The sequence below is a fragment of the Oncorhynchus kisutch genome, linkage group LG5 (assembly GCF_002021735.2).
Source record: "Oncorhynchus kisutch isolate 150728-3 linkage group LG5, Okis_V2, whole genome shotgun sequence".
NCBI classification, from domain to species: domain Eukaryota; kingdom Metazoa; phylum Chordata; class Actinopteri; order Salmoniformes; family Salmonidae; genus Oncorhynchus; species Oncorhynchus kisutch.
The window spans coordinates 76,462,206-76,478,610 of NC_034178.2; the positions used below are offsets into that span (position 1 = coordinate 76,462,206).

Sequence of the window (16,405 nt, forward strand, 5' to 3'; positions counted from 1 at the left end):
GGGTGTTCTATGTGTCAGGGAGTCAGGGGGTGTTCTATGTGTCAGGGAGTCAGTGTGTGTTCTATGTGTCAGGGAGTCAGGGGGTTGTCTATGTGTCAGGGAGTCAGGGGGTGTTCTATGTGTCAGGGAGTCAGGGGGTGTTCTATGTGTCAGGGAGTCAGGGGGTGTTCTATGTGTCAGGGAGTCAGTGTGTGTTCTATGTGTCAGGGAGTCAGGGGGTTGTCTATGTGTCAGGGAGTCAGGGGGTGTTCTATGTGTCAGGGAGTCAGGGGGTGTTCTATGTGTCAGGGAGTCAGGGGGTGTTCTATGTGTCAGGGAGTCAGCGTGTGTTCTATGTGTCAGGGAGTCAGGGGGTGTTCTATGTGTCAGGGAGTCAGGGGGTTGTCTATGTGTCAGGGAGTCAGGGGGTGTTCTATGTGTCAGAGAGTCAGGGGGTGTTCTATGCGTCAGGGGGTCAGGGGGTGTTCTATGTGTCAAGGGGTCAGGGGTGTTCTATGTGTCAGGGAGTCAGGGGGTGTTCTATGTGTCAGGGAGTCAGGGGGTTGTCTATGTGTCAGGGAGTCAGGGGGTGTTCTATGTGTCAGGGAGTCAGGGGGTGTTCTATGTGTCAAGGGGTCAGGGGGTGTTCTATGTGTGGTGGACGACAGGAGGGGGCTTGGTTTCAACTTTCTGGTCTGTTAAAATTAAATGAAGTTTGTTTTAATGATGTAAGTATATATATTTTGTAGCATATGTGACACGTTTCACACGTCACTACTTCACAAGAGAGGCATTTGAACATATATATTTGTTTTAATGTTTTTTGGGGGCATAAATGTCTTCTGGAACATGTGATTTTTCATGTGCCTTATTAATACTGAACGTGTTTTCCATCTGCAAATACAAATAAAATTGTTAAATTGTTGGTTGTCATGTAGCATGCTTCTGTCCATAACGTGAGTGTTGATAATGATATTGATATCTACCTCGGCTGTTTTGAAAGAAATACGTTTTTCTACTTTTCTCAACAACATTGCTGGCCTGAATTTAGCAGGCGCTATCGACAGATCCGTTGGAAAAAGTGCTGGGCTATTTTCTGCACACGCCACAATCAGTGTGATCCCAGAATTAAATGGTCTCAGCCTGCCGTGTAGTATCCATCTATGTATACTGGTCTAGCTACATTTTCAGACATTACAAGTTTCACATTTTATCAGAAAGTAATTTCCATCGCAAGGTAAAAAATATATATATATTGAACCTAGTCAGCAAGTTAATTAAGAACAAATTCTTAATCACGGCCTAGGAACAGTGGGATAATTGCCTTGTTCAGGGGCAGATTTTTACCATGTCAGCTCGGGGATTTGATCTAGCAACCTTTGCAGTTACTAGTCCCAACGCTCTAACCACTAGGCTACCTGCCACCCCAAGTTAAAGAATACTGTTTACCTAGCTAGCGAACATTAGCTTGCTGGCTCGCCAGCTAACTCTGCATATATGATCTGTGTAGTAATGTTATTAGAATCAGAAATCCATTTTAATTGCTAGCTATAGCCTAATGTTAGCTAGTTAGCTAACATTGGACCTAGATGGTTAGCTTTATCTACCTGCAGATTCATACTACAGCTATGGCAAACAGTTTGTTTTGGATTGGTGGTAGTATGATTTGGGATTATTCCGGTTCATTGTTTTGCTAGCTAGCTACAGGTCTAAACAAAAGCCTCCACTTTGCCAGATGATTCCATTTCATGAACAGGTGTACATGTCTAGACAATAGTGACCCATCCACTTCGTGACTGGGGGGGTGGATATAGCATTTCTTTCACACGACCCATCAATTTAGACAAGCTTGTCTGGGTAAGAATCATCTAATAAATATCAAAAATAAATAAAAAATTTAAACTGGACCCTTTCTTTTTTTGATATTGCAAATATGCAGGTAACAATTTCTCTGTACCGTTTAAACTTTCTGTATGCTGTGCATGTGACAGACTTTAGATTTTATATAGTGTGTGTTTACCAGAGATGGTAATGTGAACAACAACATGACCTGCACCAAAGTCAGATAAGGATATAGGCCAAGGACTAGATAAAGTTTATTTTTACCGGGAGTTTTTCCTTATTGAAGGCTACTATTTTTACCATTTTTAGTCTTGAAATATTTGGTTGTTTACTAAATACTGTGTTTAAAACATGGACTCACATGTGAATCCTTAAAGAGATGGGTGGGGCTAAGGCTTAAGAGGGTGTGAACGATGCTGAATGGGTGTAGACAAAGAAGAGCTCTCCGGTAGGTGTACCAAAACATTCAAAACTGGTAAACAAGTTTATCAACTTTCAAAGCACAATTACTTGCCCATTGTTCCTCAGCTGCAGTGTATGATATACCATTGTGTTGGAGTCTTATACAATATAAAAAACATCATTTGAAATGTTGCTACATAGGACCAAATCAAGGCGGTGGGTCACATATCTCTGTCTCTCTCTCTCTTTCTGGGCAACAACATGAGGATCCTCTCTCTCTCTCTGGGCAACAACATGAGGATCCTCTCTCTCTCTCTCTCTCTCTCTCTCTCTCTCTGTCTGTCTGTCTGTCTGTCTGTCTGTCTGTCTGTCTGTCTGTCTGTCTGTCTGTCTGTCTGTCTGTCTGTCTGTCTGTCTGTCTGTCTGTCTGTCTGTCTGTCTGTCTGTCTGTCTGTCTGTCTGTCTGTCTGTCTGTCTGTCTGTCTGTCTGTCTGTCTGTCTGTCTCTCTCTCTCTCTCTCTCTCTCTCTCTCTCTCTCTCTCTCTCTGAGGATCCTCTCTCTCTCTCTCTCTCTCTGGGCAACAACATCAGAATCCTCTCCCTCTCTTTCTGGGCAACAACCTGAGAATCCTCTCCCTATCTTTCTGGGCAACAACATGAGAATCCTCTCCCTCTCTTTCTGGGCAACAATCTGAGAATCCTCTCCCTCTCTTTCTGGGCAACAACATGAGAATCCTCTCCCTCTCTTTCTGGGCAACAACCTGAGAATTCAGTCCCTCTCAATTAAATTCAAATGGGCTTTATTGGCATGTTTCCCATGAAAATGTAGGCAAAACAATTGAGACTAGAATAGGGCCTTCAAGCTGCTGTAGACACTGAAACTATAACTGGGTCTTCAAGCAGCTGTAGACACTGAGACCATAACAGGGTCTTCAAGCAGCTGTAGACACTGAGACTATAACTGGGCATTCAAGCATGTGTAAACATTGAGACCCTACAACTGAAGACAGACTGACGAGAGAGGGAGGGCGAGCCAGAGAGGGAGAGAGAAAGAGCGAGATATACAGGCGGAGAGACAGAGGGACAAAGAAGTAGAACTAGAGGGAGAGTGATACAGAAAGGGGGAATACTGCATGAAAAGAGGTGGGGTTAGGGGAGGTCAGTGGCAGGAATGGGGTTAGGGGAAGTAAGGGTCGAGATCAGGGGAGTTCAGCCACGCTCAAGGTTCTAAACGATATCATAACCGCCTTCGATAAAAGACAATACTGTGCAGCCTTCTTCATCGACCTGGCCAAGGCATTCGACTCTGTCAATCACTGCATTCTTATCGGCAGACTCAATAGCCTTGGCTTCTCAAATGACTGCCTCGCCTGGTTCACCAACTACTTCTCAGATAGGCAGTCTCTATGGGGGTGCCACAGGGTTCAATTCTTGGGCCAACTCTTTTCTCTGTATATATAAAGCAGCTCTTGCTGCTGGTGATTCTCTGATCCACCTCTACACAGACGACACCATTCTGTATACATCTGGACCTTCTTTGGACACTGTGCTAACAAACCTCCAAACGAGCTTCAACGCCATAAAACACTCTTCCCGTGGCCTCCAACTGCTTTTAAATGCTAGTCTAACTAAGTGCATGCTCTTCAACCGATTGCTGCCCGCACCTTCCCGCCCGACTAGCATCATTAATCTGGATAGTTCTGAATTAGAATATGTGGACAACTACAACTACCTAGGTGCCTGATTAGACTGTAAACTCTCCTCCCAGACTGACATTAAACATCTTCAAGCCAAAATTAAATCTAGAATCTATTTCACAACAAAGTCTCCGTTCACTCATGCTGCCAAACATACCCTCGTAAAACTGACTATCCTACCGATCCTTGACTTCGGCGATGTCATTTACAAAATAGCCTCCAAAACTCTACTCAGCAAACTGGACGTAGTCTATCACAGTGCCATCCATTTTGTCACCAAAGCCCCATATACTACCCACCACTGTGACCTGTATGCTCTCGTTGGCTGGTCCTCGCTACATATTTGTCGCCAAACCCACTGGCTCCAGGTCATCAAAAGTCTTTGCTAGGTAAAGCCCCGCCTTATCTCAGCTCACTGGTCACCATAGCAGCACCCAACCGTAGCACACGCTCCAGCAGGTATATTTCACTGGTCATCCCCAAAGCCAACACTTACTTTGGCTGCCTTTCTGTCCAGTTCTCTGCTGCCAATGACTGGAACAAATTGCAAAAATCACTGAAGCTGGAGTCACTGAAGATATCTCCCTCTCTAACTTGAAGCATCAACTGTCTGAGCAGCTTACTGTACCTGTACACAGCCCATCTGTAAACAGCCCATCCAACTACCTCATCCCCATATTATTACCCTTGTGCTCTTTTGTACTTGCACATCATCATCTGCACATCTATCACTCAAGTGTTAATGCTAAAATTGTGTCCTATGTATTGCTTACCTCCCTACTCTTCTACATTTACACACACTGAAGATAGATTTTTATTTATTTTATTTTATTGACTGTATGTTTGTTTATTCCATGTGTAACTCTGTGTTGTTGTTTGTGTCGCACTGCTTTGCTTTATCTTGGCCAGGTCGCAGTTGTAAATGAGAACATGTTCTCAACTGGCCTACCTGGTTAAATAAAGGTGAATATATATATATTTTTTTTAAGAGTTAGGGGAGGTCAGGGTTGGGATTAGTGAAGGTCAGGGTTGGGATTAGTGAAGGTCAGGGTTGGGATTAGGGTCGGTCAGGGTTGGGGTTAGGGTTGGGGTTAGTGGAGGGGTTAGTGAAGGTCAGGGTTGGGGTTAGGGTCTGTCAGGGTTGGGGTTAGGGTTGGGGTTAGTGGAGGGGTTAGTTGAGGTCAGGGTTGGGGTTAGGGTTAGGGTTGGAGTTGGGGTTAGTGAAGGTCCGAGTTGGGATTAGTGAAGGTCAGGGTTGGGGTTAGTGAAGGTCAGGGTTGGGGTTAGGGTTGGGGTTGGGGTTGGGGTTAGTGGAGTTCAGAGTTGGGATTAGTGAAGGTCAGGGTTGGGGTTAGTGAAGGTCAGGGTTGGGGTTAGTGAAGGTCAGGCTTGGGGTTAGTGGGGGTCATGGTTGGGGTTAGTGAAGGTCAGGGTAGGGGTTAGTGGAGGTCAGGGTTGGGGTTAGTGGAGGTCAGGGTTGGGGTTAGTGGGGGTCATGGTTGGGGTTAGTGGAGGTCAGGGTTGGAGTTAGGGTTGGGGTTAGAGTTGGGGATAGTGGAGGTCAGGGTTGGGATTAGTGAAGGTCAGGGTTGGGGTTAGTGGAGGTCAGGGTTGGAGTTAGGGTTGGGGTTAGAGTTGGGGTTAGTGGAGGTCAGGGTTGGGATTAGTGAAGGTCAGGGTTGGGGTTAGTGGAGGTCAGGGTTGGGGTTAGGGTTGGGGTTGGGTTAGTGGAGGTCAGAGTTAGTGGAGATCAGGGTTGGGGTTAGTAGAAGTCAGGGTTGGGGTTAGGGTTGGGGTTAGTGGATGGGTTAGTGGAAGTCAGGGTTGGGGTTAGGGTTAGGGTTGGAGTTGGGGTTAGTGAAGGTCCGAGTTGGGATTAGTGAAGGTCAGGGTTGGAGTTAGTGAAGGTCATGGTTGGGGTTAGGGTTGGGGTTGGGGTTAGTGGAGTTCAGAGTTGGGATTGGTGAAGGTCAGGGTTGGGGTTAGTGAAAGTCAGGGTTGGGGTTAGTGAAGGTCAGGGTTGGGGTTTGTGAAGATCAGGGTTGGGGTTAGTGGGGGTCATGGTTGGGGTTAGTGAAGGTCAGGGTTGGGGTTAGCGGAGGTCAGGGTTGGGGTTAGTTAAGGTCAGGGGTGGGGTTAGTGAAGGTCAGGGTTGGGGTTAGTGAAGTTCAGGGTTGGGGTTAGTGAAGTTCAGGGTTGGGGTTAGTGAAGGTCAGGGTTGGGGTTAGTGAAGGTCAGGGTTGGGGTTAGTGAAGGTCAGGGTTGGGGTTAGTGAAGGTCAGGGTTGGGGTTAGTGGAGGTCAGGTTTGGGGTTAGGGTTGGGGTTGGGGTTAGTGGAGGTCAGAGTTAGTGGAGATCAGGGTTGGGGTTAGTAGAGGTCAGGGTTGGGGTTAGGGTTGGGGTTAGTGGAGGTCAGGGTTGGGGTTAGTGGAGGTCAGGGTTGAGGTTAGTAGAGGTCAGGGTTGGGGTTAGTGGAGGTCAGGGTTGGGGTTAGTGGAGGTCAGGGTTGGGGTTAGTGGAGGTCAGGGTTGGGGTTAGTGAAGGTCAGGGTTGGGGTTAGTGAAGGTCAGGGTTAGTGGAGATCAGGGTTGGGGTTAGGGTTGGGGTTAGGTTTTGGGTTAGTGGAGGTCAGGGTTAGTGGAGGTCAGGGTTAGTGGAGGTCAGGGTTGAGGTTAGTGGAGGTCAGGGTTAGTGGAGGTCAGGGTTGGGGATAGTGGAGGTCAGGGTTAGTGGAGGTCAGGGTTAGTGGAGATCAGGGTTGGGGTTAGGGTTGGGGTTAGGGTTGGGGTTAGTGGAGGTCAGGGTTAGTGGAGGTCAGGGTTAGTGGAGGTCAGGGTTGGGGATAGTGGAGGTCAGGGTTAGTGGAGGTCAGGGTTGGGGATAGTGGAGGTCAGGGTTGGGGTTAGTGAAGGTCAGGGTTGGGGTTAGTGGAGGTCAGGTTTGGGGTTAGGGTTGGGGTTGGGGTTAGTGGAGGTCAGAGTTAGTGGAGATCAGGGTTGGGGTTAGTAGAGGTCAGTGTTGGGGTTAGTGAAGTTCAGGGTTGGGGTTAGTGGAGGTCAAGGTTGGGGTTAGGGTTGGGGTTGGGGTTAGTGGAGGTCAGAGTTAGTGGAGATCAGGGTTGGGGTTAGTAGAGGTCAGGGTTGGGGTTAGGGTTGGGGTTAGTGGAGGTCAGGGTTGGGGTTAGTGGAGGTCAGGGTTAGTGGAGGTCAGGGTTAGGCCTGTCACTACTCACTCTGGTGTGTTGATCCAGATGATGTCCAGGTGACAGTAGTAGACACACTCCTTGTCTCTGTAGCTGTAACACGTGCAGCGCTTGTCTCTACGCCGCGCCTCAGTGATGTTCCGGGACCCATTGCTGCTGGCCCCACCTACAGCGCTGGCCACACCTACAGCGCTGGCCACACCTACACCGCTGGCCACACCCACACTGCTGGCCCCACCCACTGTGGTTGACCTGGAGACCAAGTTCATCTCAGTGGTCTCCAACTCTTCCCTCTCGACAACATCTTTACTGGGGGCCGAAGAACCTACATGGACATAGGAAGAGTTAATGATGAAAACAATTAACGACATGTTGTATACATTTCTTTTTGAAATAAAATGTATTTTATATTGTAATGTAAAAGCACTTTGTGATGGTGTTAAAATGTGTCCCGTTTCAGGAAACTAGGCGAATGTCTCGGGTCACTACTTCACAATAGAACTTAAATGAAAAAATAATGTTTTGGGGGCAGAAATTCCTTCTGGAACATGTGCTTTGTCATGTGCTTTAATGACAAACTTGTACGCAATCTGTAAATACGAATACAATTGTTAAATTAGGAGCCTAGTTGTTTAAGTCAACGCTACCCATGATTGGCTGACATTATGAGTGGGCTGGACATGCCGAGAGATGAGTTTGGATTGGTCTGCCATGTAGCCTGCTTCTGTCTATTTGAGCTGTAATCCTATCTAACGTGTCTTTAAAAAAAACATAATTGCGTAGTAAAACAAAAGACTCCACAATGCAAGTCTCCATTTCAATAGAACATCACTGCAACAACTGTTTCAGACCACTCTAGTCTGAGTGTACCAGAGTGTAGAATAACTGATTCATTTACGAACGCTCAACACCCGTTTAATATGGCCGGTGTCAGTAAACGTCAGCAGAAAAAGCATAGTTAAATTGTTGCCAGGAGCACAGTTACAGTCACCAACGCTCTGGATAACATTATTTAAGGAAAGGGGTTGCAGTCTGCCATGAAGCTTTCATCCATGTGTATGGGTAAGAGTCTAGCTACTGTTTCAGATATAATACGTTTCTAATTTGGTGAGAAAGTTGTTTTCATCGCAAGTTAATAACCTCTATGGGATCGGTGTCTCTGTACCGGGACGGTTGATGCTAACCTGCGCTAATGTGACTAGAATGACGTTGTAAGTAACAGCCATCTTCCGAGGACTAAGACATCTCTTATATGGGCAGAAAGCTTAAATTGTTGTTCATCTAACTACACCGTCCAATTTATAGTAGCTATTACAGTGAAAAAATACCATGCTATTGTTTGAGGAGAGTGCACAACAACAAAACACTTTTATCACGGCAACTGGTTTGATACATTCACCTCTGGAGGTAGATAATGTGCTTACATTCAGTAATCTGGCTCTGATTCGTCATCCTGAGGGTCTCAGAGATAAAATTGAGCCTTTATTTGTTTGATAAAATACATTTTTATATTCAAATGTAAGAACTGGGTTCTACAGTTTGAACCCTTGCTGTTTCTGGCTCCACACCCACCCCACCCAACTATCTAGATGTGTGAAGGTTAGTGTATTTTCTGTAGGGAAGCTAATTATCCATCATGTATGACATTCAGATGATGAAGATCATTTTTGTTGTTGTTTTTTTGTTGGTATTATCTCTTACCAGATCTATTGTATTATATTCTCCTACATTCATTTCACATTTCCACAAACTTCAAAGTGTTTCCTTTCAAATGGTATCAAGAATATGCATAACCTTGCTTCTGGTCCTGAGCTACATGCAGTCAGATTTGGGTATGAGCCATTTTAGGTGGAAATTAAAAAAATGGGTCCGATCCTTAAGAGGTTTTAAAGCTTACTGTTAGCTATCAAGCTAGCGAGCTGACGTTAGATGGCTGGCTCGCTAGCTAACATTAAGTTTATGATCTGTGTGTAGTAATGCCATTTCGCATTGCTAGTTATAGTCTAATGCTATCTAGCTAACTAGCTAACAATGAACCTATTTGGTCAACTTTAGCTAGCTATGACAATCTGTTTGTATTGCTCGTACTCCATCGATTAGGATTATGATTCATTGTTTAGCTAGCATGTCTAAACAAAAGCATGTCTAAACAAAAGCCAGGTGTGTCTGACGGTGATTACGGCTATCTACTGTATAATAATGCCTAAATATCTGCCTAAATATCTGGAATTTGTCTTTCAGCATCAGTTGAACACACCTGTCTCTCCTCCATCAGTCATACAAGGAGAATGGTCTAATGCCTCCCATCAGAAAGACCTGTAGAACACACCTGACTCTCCTCACCAGTCAAACAAGGAGAATGGTCTAATGTCTCCCATCAGAAAGACCTGTAGAACACACCTGACTCTCCTCACCAGTCAAACAAGGAGAATGGTCTAATGTCTCCCATCAGAAAGACCTGTAGAACACACCTGACTCTCCTCACCAGTCAAACAAGGAGAATGGTCTAATGCCCCCCATCAGAAAGAGAGCTGGCCCGAGCACAGGTTACACCTGAAGCATGAGGACCTGCAGCGAGTGGTGAACTTCATCAACAACTACGCAGAGGATAATGCCATAGTATTACCAGGACGCCACCCAGGACACCAACACTTTGGTGGAAAGCTGCTGCCATCCCTTGTGACAAAAGCAACAGTGTGGCGTCTCTACAAGGAATCGATGACAACACTTGGTATGTAAAGCATAAACAACACATTTTCATTATTTAGTTGACCTCCAACATGATTGGCACTACTTTTATTGATCTCACATTATTTCTGTATTTTCCAGAGGGATGTGTAGTCAAATCAAATCAAATCAAATTTATTTATATAGCCCTTCGTACATCAGCTGATATCTCAAAGTGCTGTACAGAAACCCAGCCTAAAACCCCAAACAGCAAGCAATGCAGGTGGAGAAGCACGGTGGCTAGGAAAAACTCCCTAGAAAGGCCAATACCTAGGAAGAAACCTAGAGAGGAACCAGGCTATGTGGGGTGGCCAGTCCTCTTCTGGCTGTGCCGGGTGGAGATTATAACAGAACATGGTCAAGATGTTCAATGTTCATAAATGACCAGCATGGTCGAATAATAATAAGGCAGAACAGTTGAAACTAGAGCAGCAGCACAGTCAGGTGGAAGTTGAAACTGGCTGTGTTATATCATTTTAACTTCCAGTTTACAACATGATGTTTCTGTATGCTGTGCTGCTGCTCTGCACATTTGTAGGTAATTGAAACTTACCTGATAATGACGAATTAAAAAATGATATGTTTTACGTTACATTTTCTTTTCATTAACTTATCTTAATGTTCTTTTGCTGTTTGCAGGTGCGCTATCCTTCTGACCCTATACAGCCAGGTCCCATCTACAGTTGAAGTCGGAAGTTTACATACACTTAGGTTGGAGTCATTAAAACTTGTTTTTCAACCACTCCACAAATGTCTTGTTAAACAAACTATAGTTTTGGCAAGTCTGTTAGGACATCTACTTTTGCATGACACAAGTATTTTATCCAACAATTTTTTTACAGACAAATTATTTCACTTATAATTCACTGTATCACTATTCCAGTGGGTCAGAAGTTTACATACACTAAGTTGACTGTGCATTTAAACAGCTTGGAAAATTCCAGAAAATGATGTCATGGCTTTAGAAGCTTCTGATAGTCTAATTGACATCATTTGAGTCAATTGGAGGTGTACCTGTGGATGTATTTCAAGGCATGCCTTCAAACTCAGTGCCTCTTTTCTTGACATCATGGGAAAATCAAAAGAAATCAGCCAAGACCTCAGAAAAAGAATTGTAGACCTCCACAAGTCTGGTTCATCCTTGGGATTATTATTGTGGGAAGCTTGTGGAAGGCTACCCAAAACGTTTGACCCAAGTTAAACAATTGAAAGGCAATGCTGCCAAATACTAATTGAGTGTATGTAAACTTCTGACCCACTGGGAATGTGATGAAAGAAATAAAAGCTGAAATAAATCATTATCTCTACTATTATTCAGACATTTCACAATCTTAAAATAAAGAGGTGATCCTAACTGAAATAAGAGGGATTTATTACTAGGATTATACGTCAGGAATTGTGAAAAACGTATTTGTTAAAATGTTTAAATGTATTTGGCTAAGATTTATGTAAACTTCCGAAGTGTGGCTTGTTTGGTGTCTGCTGTGAAGAAATACTTGAAGGCATGTCATCCAGCACCATTTCTTCACCAACTATGGAGTTGGTTTTCTGCTGTGAAGAAATACCACACCAACTACTTCATTGTTGTATGGAGGGAAACACGTGTGGACTGCAGTGGCCAAAACAAGAACACGTTTGTGCTCTGGTATTGTGCCTGGCGGACCATGCACAAGCTCCACCACAGTTTGGACCTTCACTTCCTGATCACAGGCTACACCAAGTTTGCCCCCGACTGGTGCTTCGGCCTCATCAAGCAGCTCTTCAGACAGACCAGAGTGAACACTTTGTCTGAGATCGCTGGTGTTGTGTAGGACAGCACGGAGACGGGGGTCAACATCCCACAGCTGGTTGGACTGGAGGATGATACGGTGGAAAGTTACGGCTGGCAACAACACCTGACTTCAGGTTGCTGCCACAGATCAAGCCAGCACTTCAGGTGGACATCATGTTCATTGCATTGTATCGTTCTTCTTATCTAAACTTTGGAGGAGAAATGATGTTGGTTATTTCCTGTTTTACAGGTTCGATGCTCTGGAGCCTGGTGTTGTTGTCTCCAGGGAGCGTTCAGATTCAGTCGGGACCAGGTTTCAGCTGCTGCGGAACACTGACGTCCTTCCTCCTATAGATGGTTTGCCTTACAAAGCACCACCTGGACTGGACAAACTTATGTTCTTGAGCAGATCAGAGAGTTTTGTGACGAAGAGGCTATGGACATCACATGCCCTGCACCAACAAAGGCAAGGGCAGGACAGAAACAGGCTCTCAGAATATAGATTAGGTTTGGATAGGTTTGGACACACCAGTCATCAACACTATCTGCTGTGCCTCTATTCACATGATTCTCTCCTAACACACACTCCACACGTTGCTGCTACTATTTTTTATATCCTGCTGCTCGGCCACTGATTACATATAACTACCTCGTCACTGATATTGTTATTGATATTGTTCTTGTACATACTGTATATTGTATTATTTATATTGACTATATTTCTGATATTGCTACTATGCATGTAACCATTTGGCTGTACCATTTACACCTTGTGTAGAGATCCATCCACTTAGCTAAATGTGGTTGGGAGTTATAGCATTTCTTTCACATGACCCATCAAGTGTGTCTGGGTCAGCTAATATTAATAAAATAGTTTTAATCTGGACACTTTGTTTACCTGAATTTTTCCTTATTGTAGGCACTTTTAGTCTTAATCTTTACTACACTACTCACTCTGTTTAGCACAGTAATGTGAACAACAACATGACCTGCACCAAAGTCAGATAAGCATATAGGCCAAGGACTAGATAAAGTTTATTTTTACCTGGAGTTTTTCCTTATTGTAGGTTACTACTTTTACCATGTTTAGTCTTGAAATCTTTGGTTGTTTACTAAACTACTCACTGTGTTTACTATATGGCCTCACATGTGAATCCTTAAAGAGATGGGTGGGGCTAAGGCTTAAGAGGGTGTAGACAAAGAAGAGCTCTCCAGCAGGTGTACCAAAACATTTTAGGGCCATTTTCTCAAAAGTGAGTTTACAACTTTATTGACATCCAAAGCAGAATGATGATTTACTTTCCCGTTGTTCCTCAAATGCAGTGTATTATATATCATTTTTATCGAATGAAAAAAACACAATTTCAAATGCATCTACATAAGACTTGAGATAAGAATAAGAATTGAGGCGGTCGGTCACAAATGGCACCCTATTCCCTACATAGTGCACTGTGTTTGACCAGGGCCCCTAGGGAACAATGTGCTATTTGGGATACATCCATCCATCTGGAGCAGGAAATGACAGTGGGGTGACTGATTGGAGATGGGGCTGATGGACTTCATGCTTGTATAAAGAAAGACAGATTTTCACTGCGTTGAGAAATCAAATTCCTTCAGTCAGGAGCGAGAGAGCGAGAGAGAGAGAGAGAGAGAGACAGAGACAGAGACAGAGACAGAGACAGAGACAGAGACAGAGACAGAGACAGAGACAGAGACAGAGACAGAGACAGAGACAGAGACAGAGACAGACAAGACCGATTTCAGCCGATCGGTCACAAATATTAAAGTTAATAGAGTGTAAATAGTGACAGTATTTTTTACAACCTTGGAAAATAGAAAAAGGAAACATTTTGATACAATATCTACACTACGTGACCAAAAGTATGTGGACACCTGCTCGTCGAATATCTCATTCCAAATTCATGGACGTTACTTTGGAGTTGCCCCCCCTTTGCTGCTATTAACAGCTTTCACTCTTCTGGGAAGGCTTTCCACTAGATGTTGGAACATTGCTGAGGGGATATGCCACAAGAGCATTAGTGAGGTCGGGCACTGGCTCACATAGGCCTGGCTCACAGTCAGAGTTGCAATTCATGCCAAAGTTGTTCGATGGGGGTTGAGGTGAGGGCTTTGTGCAGGTCAGTCAAGTTCTTCCACACCGATCTCAACAAACCATTTCTGTATGGACTTTGCTTTGCTTTGTGCATTGGGGCATTGTCGTGCTGAAACAGGCAAGGGCCTTCCCCAAACTGTTTCCACAAAGTTGGAAGCACAAAATCCTCTAGAATGTCATTGTATGCTGTAACGTTAATATGTCCCTTCAATGGAACTAAGGGGCCTAGCCCGAACCATGAAAAACAGCCCCAGACCATTATTCCTCCTCCAACAAACTTTACAATACTGTCACTATGCATTCGGGCAGGTAGCATTCTCCTGACATCCACCAAACCCAGATTCATCCGTCGGACTGCCAGATGGTGAAGAGTGATTCAACCGTTGCAACCGAGGACAGATGATTTTTACGCGCTATGCACTTCAGCACTCTCCGGTCCCATTCTGTAAGGTTGTGCGGCCTACCACTTAGCAGCTGAGCCGTTGTTGCTCCTAGACATTCCACTTTCACAAGAACACAACTCACAGTTGACTGGGGCAGCTCTGGCAGGGCAGACATTTGACAAACTGGCTAGTTGGAAAGGTGGCATCCTATGACGGTGCCACCTTGAAAGTCACTGAGCTCTCCAGTAAGGCCATTCTACTGCCAATGCTATATATATATATATATATATATATATATAATGTTTGTCTATGGAGATTGCATGACTGTGTGATAGATTTTATACACCTGTCAGCAACGGGTGTGGCTGAAATTGCCGAATCCACTCATTTAAAGGGGTGTCCACATAACGTTTGTATATATATATACTGTATCTACATTCAATGAAGTGTCCTGACTCCCCCAGTATTAAAATACAAATGACTAAATATGCAGTGATCGCTGAAGGTATTCCAAGAACGTCTATCCCACCCCTGTATGCGGGTTACAACGGATTTCTTAACAGCATCCCCAGGCTAATTGAGGAAAGGGGAGGAAGTGTCTGGGAAGAATAGACCTGTAGTTGATTTACTAGGTTTCACACTAGGCTTTTAAGTAACCCAAAGATATTTCACAGCGATGTGCATGCACTGTGGTCTCAAAGGGCACTGCAGAGTCACTGAGTAAACGTGCCCAAACCCCCAACCTTCAAAATCATTTAAAAAAAACAAATCGGTAATGAATGCTCCTCATTTAAATGAATATTCAAAATTCAAAATTCAAAATTCAAAAGTCCTGTCTCTCCAGCAGAAACAACAGTTTAATAACTCAACTCAGGAGTTTTTATTCTCTCAGTGTCCTGTCTCTCCAGCAGAGACAACAGTTTAATAACTCAACTCATGAGTTTTTATTCTCTCAGTGTCCTGTCTCTCCAGCAGAGACAACAGTTTAATAACACAACTCAGGAGTTTTTATTCTCTCAGTGTCCTGTCTCTCCAGCAGAGACAACAGTTTAATAACACAACTCAGGAGTTTTTATTCTCTCAGTGTCCTGTCTCTCCAGCAGAGATAACAGTTTAATAACACAACTCAGCAGTATTTATTATCTCAGTGTCCTGTCTTTCCAACAGAATCAAAAGTAGGATTACCCTTGTTTTTAAATTTTCACCTAAAATCAAATACCCAAATCTAACTGCATGTAGCTCAGCACCTGAAGCAAGGATATGCATATTATTGATACCATTTGAAAGGAAACACTTTGAAGTTTGTGGAAATGTGAAATCAATGTAGGAGAATATAGCACATTACATTACATTACATTACAAAGTAAAAAACATGTTGGTATTTTTTCATCCTATCATCTTGAAATGCAAGAGAAAGGCCATAATGTATTATCCCAGCCTAGGCGCAATTTAGATTTTGGACAGTAGATGGCAGCAGTGGGCGTGCACATGTTTAGACTGATTCAATGAACCATTGCATTTCAGTTCAAAATGTTGTATCAAGACTGCCCAAATGTGCCTAATTAGTTTATTAATACATTTTCAAGTTCATAACTGTGAACTCTCCTCAAACAATAGCATGGTATTCTTTCATTGTAATTGCTACTGTAAATTGGACGGTGCAGTTAGATTAATAAGAATTTAAGCTTTCTGATATGTAAAACATATCAGATATGTTTATGTCCTCGGATCCTGTAGAGGATAAGAACACACAACTCAAGAGTTTTTATTCTCTCAGTGTCCTGTCTCTCCAGCAGAGACAACAGTTTAATAACTCAACTCAGGAGTTGTTATTCTCTCAGTGTCCTGTCTCTCCAGCAGAGACAACAGTTTAATAACACAACTCAGGAGTTTTTATTCTCTCAGTGTCCTGTCTCTCCAGCAGAGACAACAGTTTAATAACTCAACTCAGGAGTTTTTATTCTCTCAGTGTCCTGTCTCTCCAGCAGAAACAACAGTTTAATAACACAACTCAAGAGTTTTTATTCTCTCAGTGTCCTGTCTCTCCAGCAGAGACAACAGTTTAATAACACAACTCAGGAGTTTTTAATCTCTCAGTGTCCTGTCTCTCCAGCAGAGACAACAGTTTAATAACACAACTCAGGAGTTTTTAATCTCTCAGTGTCCTGTCTCTCCAGCAGAAACAACAGTTTAATAACTCAACTCAGGAGTTGTTAATCTCTCAGTGTCCTGTCTCTCCAGCAGAGACAACAGTTTAATAACTCAACTCAGGAGTTTTTAATCTCTCAG

General features: G+C 43.8%; 1 protein-coding gene across 1 annotated transcript in view; it reads right to left on the minus strand.

Annotated features, from left to right (window-relative positions):
* The window catches only part of LOC116374128 (uncharacterized), a 76,731-nt gene that overhangs the window by 57,300 nt on the left and 3,026 nt on the right, over window positions 1–16,405 (minus strand). Inside the window, exon 2 of the mRNA XM_031823927.1 lies at window positions 7,153–7,447. Coding sequence (XP_031679787.1) covers window positions 7,153–7,447 — 295 coding nt within the window. The remainder of the gene's footprint in view (window positions 1–7,152; window positions 7,448–16,405) is intronic.